Raw genomic sequence first — 8,355 nt, forward strand, 5'->3', positions numbered from 1 at the left:
GACACAGGCGTTTCCCGACCTCTCCGGGCAGGCACGGATCTGGTGCTCCTTACTGCCACAGTAGAAGCAGCTCCCCTCGGCACGGCGTAAGTCCTGACGGGTTTTGACCATCTTGGTCTGGTCGACCTGCATAGGCTCAGGAGAGTGTACCTGGGAAGAGACGGAGGGAGTGACGGGTTTCTGAAAAGTAGGAGCTAGACGTGGAAACCTCCTCTCACGGGTGACCTCTTTGGCACGCTCCTGGAACCGTAGGTCAATCCGGGTGGCAAGAGTTATTAGGTCATCGAGAGTGGTAGGAATGTCCCGACCGGCAAGTTCATCTTTAATACGGCCGGACAGACCCTCCCAGAAGACGGATACCAGAGCGTCGTTATCCCAGGCCAGCTCCGAGGCAAGGGTACGAAACCGTATGGCATATTGGCCCACGGTGAGACTTCCCTGACGGAGGCGTAGCAGTGATGATGCGGATGAGGTCTTCCGTCCGGGTTCGTCGAAGACTTTCCGGAAAGCCGTGAGAAAGGCAGGCAAGTCGGACACCAGGGGGTCTCCTCTCTCCCATAGAGGATTTAGCCAGGCCAGGGCCTCCCCGGTGAGATGGGACATGATGAAGGCAATTTTGGCCCAGTCGGAGTTAAACTGGTGGGACAGGAGTTCAAAGTGCAGGGTGCACTGATTTATGAAGCCCCCAGCCTGGGCGGAGTCGCCTCCGAAGCGAGGAGGTGCAGAAAGCCGGGGTCCGGGGTAGGATACCATGGTATTAGTGGGCAGCGGAGCTGCCGGATTGCGAGTCATGGCACTGGCGGAGGTTGCTGGCGGAGCAGTCAGAGTGTCCAGGCGAGAATTGACATTGCGCAGGTGACCCAGGATGGACTCCTGTTGGGACCTCTGACGGGACAGTTCATGACACAGGTCCGAGAGCGAGGGAGCTTGGGTGCCACTGGGTTCCATGGCCCGAGCAAACTGTAACGGGTCTGGGAGGCGGAACCTCTGAGCTACTATACAAGGGGGCGGTCCTTGTAAGGGAGCGGGTGGCGACCAGGCAGGCAGTCACAGCAGGTGACCGGGACAGTCTCTGGAAGAACGGGCAGGAGGTCACGGCAAGTGACCGGGGCAGTCTCTGGATGAACGGGCAGATGGTCACGGCAAGTGACCGGGGCAGTCTCTGGGTAAAGGGTTGGTACGACCTGTGGCGGCTGATGATAGACGTGAGCTCCCAGGTGAGCAGGCGAGAGTCTCTGGATAAACGGGTGGTCACAGCATGTGACGGCGGAGCCTCCAGGAAGACCAACAGACAGGCGGCAGATGAGCGCTCCCAGGTGAGCGGGCAGAAGTCTCTGGACAGGCGGGTGGTCACAGCACGTGACGGCAGAGCCTCCAGGTAGGCTAGCAGACAGGCAGCAGATGAGCGCTCCCAGGTGAGCGGGCAGGAGTCACTGGACAGGCAGGTGGTCACAGCACGTGACGGCGGAGCCTCCAGGTAGGCTAGCAGGCAGGTAGCAGATGTGCGCTCCCAGGTGAGCGGGCAAGCTGGTCCATAGACAGACTGACAGGAGTTGGAAGGCAGACCGTCGGACCTCAGGCAAGCAGGCAGGTAGCTGATGTGCGCTCCCAGGTGAGCGGGCAAGCTGGTCCTTAGACAGACTGACAGGAGTTGTAAAACAGACCGTCGGACCTCAGGCTAGCAGGCAGGTAGCAGAATATCAGGCAGGAATAAGACAGCAAGCTGGCAGGAATCTGGCAGGTATCTGGCAGGTAACTGGCAACGGGACCTGAGGGCTGAAGCAGAGAAGTGAACAGTGCAACAACATTGCTCGGGCACCTCCATTTTGGAGGAGGTGCCTTATATATGGTGAAGTCCTCCGGCCATTGGCCGGGGACTCCTTAGGACGGCGCGCGCGGCCCCTTTAAGAGGGAGGGAGAGCGCGCGCGCGCGCCCTAAGCACAGTGGCCGGGAAGGAGCGCGCACTGCCAGCAGAGCGGGAGGAGGACGCCGGGCACGGAGCAGAGAGGTGAGGGGAACAGCGTCCCTCCCTAGCAGAGGGCAGGGACGCCGGCGCTACAGAGAATTTGTACCATGTAATACTAAGTACAAGGAACTTTGCGTGCCACTGAAAACCTAGGTTCTGCGCTTTGAATATGGACAATTTGTTGGAAGGGTTTCAAAATTGGTGACAAAGTGTCACTGTAGAATCCACGCCAATCAGCTGTAATCTTTCGGGAAACCATTCAGTTTCCTGCAGCGCCGCCACAATCAAGATGTAGCATTGTACAGTGTCCATTGAAGTCTGTAATAATTCACGACAGGACAGTTCCTAGAGAACCAGGAATTGTCACACAACTCTTTCTTAAATCCAAATTCTGTAAAAGAATACATGAAAATGGGTTTTCAAATTAGATAACCCCTAAACTGATTGCTGAGTTTTATCCTCTAAAATAAATTGATGTATACACTGTGTATCTTTATCTATCTTCATCTATCTAACCATTATTTCCACATTTCCCTTCAGAAATTCTCTTCTAAGAGGTTTGAAGGTTCTTCTATGGCCAATCGTTCTGCTGGTTTTGACCTTGAACTCATTGGTTTTCCAGGACTTCCTGAAAAGTTCAACCTTCTACTGTCCATTATAATGTTTATTGTGTATAATGTAACCTTCATCTCAAATGGGTCTGTAATGACCTTGATCATTATGAAAGAGAAGCTACACGAGCCTTTATATATAATGATTGCCAACCTGGCTTTCTCCAACCTCTTCTCGGACACAGTGACTCTACCCAAGTTTATCGCTAAGTACTGGTTTGATGGTGGAAGAATATCTTTCCTTGCCTGCTTCATCCAGATGTATTTTGTCCACTGTATGGGTGGAATGGAATCATTCATACTCATGTTGATGGCCTTCGATCGTTATGTTGCAATTTGCAATCCATTGAGGTATTCATCAATAGTCACCCATAGAGTGACTATGGTGGCCTGCGGGACGTTCTGGCTCTCGGTTGCTTTGTGTACACTTATAAATCTGCTCATTTTAAAGCATCCCTTCTGTGGTCCTAATAAGATCATTAACTTGTTCTGCAACGCCTCAACACTATTACGCCTGGCTTGTGAGGATGTTACTGCCACTCGAGGATCCATTTTGATCTATAGTATGGTTGTTCTTTTCCTGCCGTTGACCTTCATCATATTGTCCTACGTCATCATCATCCTGTCCATTTTCTCAATAAACCATTCTAAGGGCTGGAGGAAGGCTTTGTCTACATGCACAACGCACTGGATGGTCATGACCTTGTTCTACCTACCTCGGGTTTTCGTATATATAGCCAATTACGCCCGACTCGTCTTTTCTCCAGATCTAAATGTCTTTCTCATATTTCTGCACACATATTTGCCCCATTTAGCCAACCCTATAATATACTGTCTGAGGACAGAGGAAATCAAATGGACAATCGCCAATATTTTAAAAAGCAAAATTGGATCTTAGAAGTGATTTCTGTCTGATTTTTTTTCCATAAACTTTGATTTATTGAGTTGATGCATTTTATACTACTATAGATAAATAGTTACTAAACCTTTAGTAATAATGTTAACTGATGGAAAGAGGAACGCTTATTTTCATAAAAATAAAAAAACATCTACATGACCTCAGTCAGTATCTCCCATTGACTTTCCATTTTTGACTTCCATCTTGGACTTCTTTAGACATTGTATATACTGCTTGCTCTCAATTCCATATGTACTCAATTCCATTTACGTTGAGTTATATTTTAGAGCCCTTCTTCCAAGATTTCTTTGGCTCCTACCTCATATGCCAGAAATTCACTCTAAGGTAGAGCTCCAGATAAGGTTTTGAAGATGACCACTTTCAGGATCTTATGTGGTGCACTCTTAAAGGGATTGTCTGAACTTAATATCTTCAGGAGTGCACCTCTCCCTTGCCCCCTGGATTCCTGCTTGCCAGGGACGGCAGTCTGCTCATGAAGAACAACAGTTCTGGCTCGTAGCATGACTAAGCCGCCAGTCCAAACACCATGATCTCTGATGCTGCTAGAAAAGGCAGCGCTGTCTCTGCAGCTTGAGAGATACACAGGGACGCTGTAGCTGGCCAAATCCAGTGATCTGGAAAGCTTCAGAGAAGCACTTGCAAGCTATTGTCATGCAAGGTGTGGGAAAGACTTCGTGCAACACAGAGGGAAGAGGGAAAGGGAGCCCAGACTCTATGGAAAGTAGGAAGTGGAGACCTCCTAGTCTGGTCTAGTGTCACCCTGTCTGCCCTAACGTCCCTGTATTGGCTCTTCACCAATCGCCGCACGCGTGTGACGCGCCCCTGGGCCTGTGCCGCGCAGCGTTGCACGCGCGGGAGCCTACCCGGATCCGGATCAGATAGGAGTAGTAGTCTCGTGGCGGTGACCCGGTCCGTGCCCAGGGAGTCAAACTGAGCGGCAGTATTTAGCAGTAGATGTTAGAATGTTCGACTACGCCACCCGTTGAATGCGGTCATGAGACCGCCGCTGCAGGGCAGACCGCTGAGGCCGGTGATACGGTTGTGCAGCGGGGATGGTATAACCCCCAACGGGAGGGGTATGGCCTCAGGGCAGCGGACGTGGATGATGAAACACTCGGAGACGGTGCGGTGTAGTTCTGGGTCTTTACTGGTGACAAAGTAGACCCTCCCGGAGTACTGGCTAGCGATCGGGGCCTGGTCAGTCCGTGAGCTGATGGGATCTCCCCTGGCCAGGCGGAGTTGTAGGCCTCCCCAACTAATCGTACTCTTCTGGCTACCTTGCTAGAGGCGGGTAAAAGTAGCCCACGTCCCTGAGTGTACCGTGTGGTGCTCACCCGTATGGCCGGTGACTCGGGGCCTTTTGGTAGCTTCCGCTCCACGTCGCGGTGCTGGTCCCTTGCGTGTGACCGTGCCTTCGGGTTTCTTGGCCAGAGGACCTGAAATCCCCTGCCGGGCGGTTTCTGCTGCTGGGTAAGTATTAGTCCCCACAGCCTCGGACTCCGGGTCCGGTAAGAACTCTTCAATCAGGGCGAGCTCTACAGCTTCCAGCCCCTGACCTCTTTTAGAACAGCTCCCACAGAGCTCCTGATCTTTCTTTCCTATAGCTGCTCCACTACAAACCAGACTGTGTCTCTGTCTGTGTTCTCTGCTCTTTCTCTACTCACTAACCCTGCCTCAGCCCCAGCTTTATATAGGGGAAGTTCTTCCCCTCCCAGGACTGGGCAGGAGGTGTGGCATGCATAGGATGTCTGACCAGGAAACCTCCCACCTGCTCACAGACGTAATATTGCTATTACTGTGGGAACCAGACCCCTGGGGTGCCACATTCCCCCTTAGTGAAATTTAGTACTCCGGGACTAAACATATTTTTGTAAACATACAAGTATAAACAGAAACATCATAATAAAGAAAAACACATTAGGATGGTCACGGTGTGTCCGCAACCGGGTGCAGTTTTTGAAGAAAACAAAGGTGTCCATTTCACCAAGAGACCGGGAGCCGTAACCAGGTAGGGGTCTGCCCTACCCCGAGTCTTTAACAGTCTTAGTCCTTTCCTGGGTTACGCTCCAACATATGTACAAAGGATTCCGGATAATCCATAAACGACACCTATAAAATAACTAAAAATACACAATTATTTACAGGTAACAGAAAACATGTAAATACAAATAAACAGTCTAAACACTTAGATCCTCCAACGTACGGGCAACTGGCCTCTAGTGGCTCTAGTGGACCTACGGAGCTGACTGACTGGTCCTGAGCTACCAGGTGTAGGAGCTGTCAAAGATAAACTGGGCAGCTGTCTACGGGCTCTTTGGCTCACTAGGGGTACGGCAGGCTCACTATAAGCAGAGGGTTGATTCTCCTGGTCTGCTTGTGTGGGGTCTTCTGCCTCCTGGACCGGCTGCTCTTCCAGCTCTACCTGTTTCTCCGTAGGCACTTGGGATGCTGGTTGGAGGAAGGTGAGGACGGGTACCACAACTGCGCCATTGACTTGAGTCCAAGACCGAGGGAAGTCTCCGAGCACAGTACTAACCATATCTTCCCTTTCCTCTGCGGGTCGAGGGTTTTCTTGATCTTCTTCAGGGTTTCGTAACTGCTCGGGACACTTCTTCAGATGATCTCGGGATACAATGGCTGTGGTTTCTCCTCCGTCCTTACTGATTATGCAGACATTCGGGTTCTCATGGCTTGAGGGCAGTACGGTGTACGGGTCCTTCTCCCACTGGTCGTCCAACTTGTGGAGGCGTCTCTTCCTCTTCAAGACCTGCTCTCCAGGTACCAGGGGAACAGCGGGAGCATACTGGTTGTAAGTCTTCTCCTGTCTTTCTCTAGCTTGACAGAGACTTCGCTCCACGCTCTCCTGTACTTTCCGGTACTGCTGCTGCCTTTCTGTGTCCCAGTCTGCTTCTGGTGAAGTGTCCTCGGGTGTCAGGACTCCCATCTCCAGATCAACAGGAAGCTTACCAGGTCTTGCTCTCATTAGGTAAGCCGGGGTACAGTTGGTAGAACCTACCGGGATGTGGTTGTATAGGTCCACCAGATCAGGCAGTTTCTCAGGCCACAGACTGCGTTCTTCCAGGGGCAATGTTTTCAGAAGATCTATCACCACCTGGTTCATTTTCTCGCAGAGCTCATTGGTTTGCGGATGATAGGGTGTTGTTCTTATCTTCCGGCAGCCATACAGAGTACAGAACTCCTGGAAGACTTCCGCTTCAAAGGCAGGTCCCTGGTCCGTCAGCACCTGCTCCGGGTATCCGTGTGGACGGCAGAAGTGCTGCTGGAAGGCTCTAGCTGCTGTTTGAGCCGTTAAGTCCTTGACGGGGACGACAACCAAGAACCGGGAGTAGTGATCCACGATGGTTAACGCATAGACGTAGCCACTTCTGCTGGGGGTCAGTTTTACATGATCCAAGGCTACCAATTCCAACGGCTGCCTGGTGACGATGGACTGCAGGGGAGTCTTCTGGCTGGCACGGTCCTTCCTTCTTAGGTTGCATGGGCCACAGTCTCTGCACCACCTCTCGATGGTTCCTCTCATGCCTACCCAGTGGAACCGCGCACGCAGCAGGAACTCCAGCTTCTTCCATCCGAAGTGCCCAGCTCCGTTGTGGTATGCCTCCAGCACCATAGCCGCGTCTCTTCTTGGCACCACTACTTGCCAGATCAGTTCATGCGTCCGGGAGTTAACCATTCTGCGTCACAACTTCCCCTTGTAAAGGAACAGTCGACTCTTCTCAATCCACAGTTGCTTGGCCTCCTGAGGAGCGTCTGGGTCAAGGCGGGCATCTGGCTGAGTCAGCATCTCCTTCACCAGTCGGACGGCGGGGTCACTGTCTTGCGTTTCCGCCCAGTTGTAATGAGGTAAGGGGTTGAACGTAGCGGATTGCTTACTCCTTACACGGTGGGAATACTGGATAGTCCCATGCCGGTGGAACGCGGGAAGTTCAGCCTCTTCCAGTTCCTCTGGATCTTCCCCCACGTCCGGTAGGTTTGGCATTCTGGACAAGGCATCCGCGTTGGTATTGGAGCGTCCTGCCCGGTATTTGATTGTGAACTCAAAGTTGGACAGGCGGGCCATCCATCTCTGCTCCAGGGCACCGAGTCTTGCTGTGTCCAGGTGTGTCAACGGGTTGTTATCCGTGTACACGGTGAACCGGGAAGAGGCGAGGTAGTGCTTAAAGCGTTCGGTGACTGCCCACACCACTGCCAGGAACTCTAGCTTGAATGAGCTGTAATTCTCAGGGTTTCTTTCGGTGGGTCGCAGTTTTCGGCTGGCGTAAGCAATTACTCGTTCTTTCCCCTGCTGGATCTGGGACAGTACGGCTCCTAGCCCGATGTTACTTGCGTCGGTGTAGAGGATAAAGGGCTGGCTGTAATCAGGGTACGCCAGGATTTCATCCCCCGTGAGGGCCATCTTCAGCTGGCAGAAGGACTCTTCTTCCAGCTTCTCCCATCTGAAGGGTGGCTTCTGGTTCTTGGCCTTCCTGGACTGGCCTATCAGGAGGTCCTGCATAGGAGCTGCCTTTTTGGTGAAACCGGGAATGAATCTTCGGTAGTAGCCTACCAACCCGAGGAACTGCCGCACTTCCTTTACGCTGGAGGGGCTTGGCCATTCCTTAATTGCGGTGATCTTATCAGGGTCGGGAGCCACTCCGTCAGCACTCACCACGTGTCCCAGGTACTGCACCTTTGGTTTCAGGAGGTGACACTTGGAGGGTTTCACCTTTAGGCCGTAGTTTGCCAGGGCTTCGAACACTTCTGCCAGGTGTTTCAGGTGGTCCTCGTAGGTCTTGGAGTAGACGATGACATCGTCCAGGTATAACAGGACCGTCTCGAAGTTTCGGTGTCCCAGACA

General features: G+C 52.2%; 1 protein-coding gene across 1 annotated transcript; it reads left to right on the forward strand.

The window, feature by feature from the left end:
- The first annotated feature begins 2,540 nt into the window (after nucleotides 1-2,540).
- LOC141243145 (olfactory receptor 6P1-like) lies at nucleotides 2,541-3,476 on the forward strand. The gene has a single exon (XM_073668897.1). The coding sequence runs from the start codon at nucleotides 2,541-2,543 to the stop codon at nucleotides 3,474-3,476; it is 936 nt and encodes a 311-aa protein (XP_073524998.1).
- Nucleotides 3,477-8,355: the final 4,879 nt, after the last annotated feature.

Source organism: Phyllobates terribilis, unplaced genomic scaffold, assembly GCF_046119375.1.
Source record: "Phyllobates terribilis strain yellow unplaced genomic scaffold, ASM4611937v1 Scaffold_2__4_contigs__length_985480577, whole genome shotgun sequence".
Lineage (NCBI taxonomy): Eukaryota > Metazoa > Chordata > Amphibia > Anura > Dendrobatidae > Phyllobates > Phyllobates terribilis.

Excerpts from the sequence above, each read along its gene's own strand:
- LOC141243145 (XM_073668897.1), top strand. The coding sequence starts at position 2,541 with ATGGCCAATCGTTCTGCTGGTTTTGACCTTGAACTCATTGGTTTTCCA.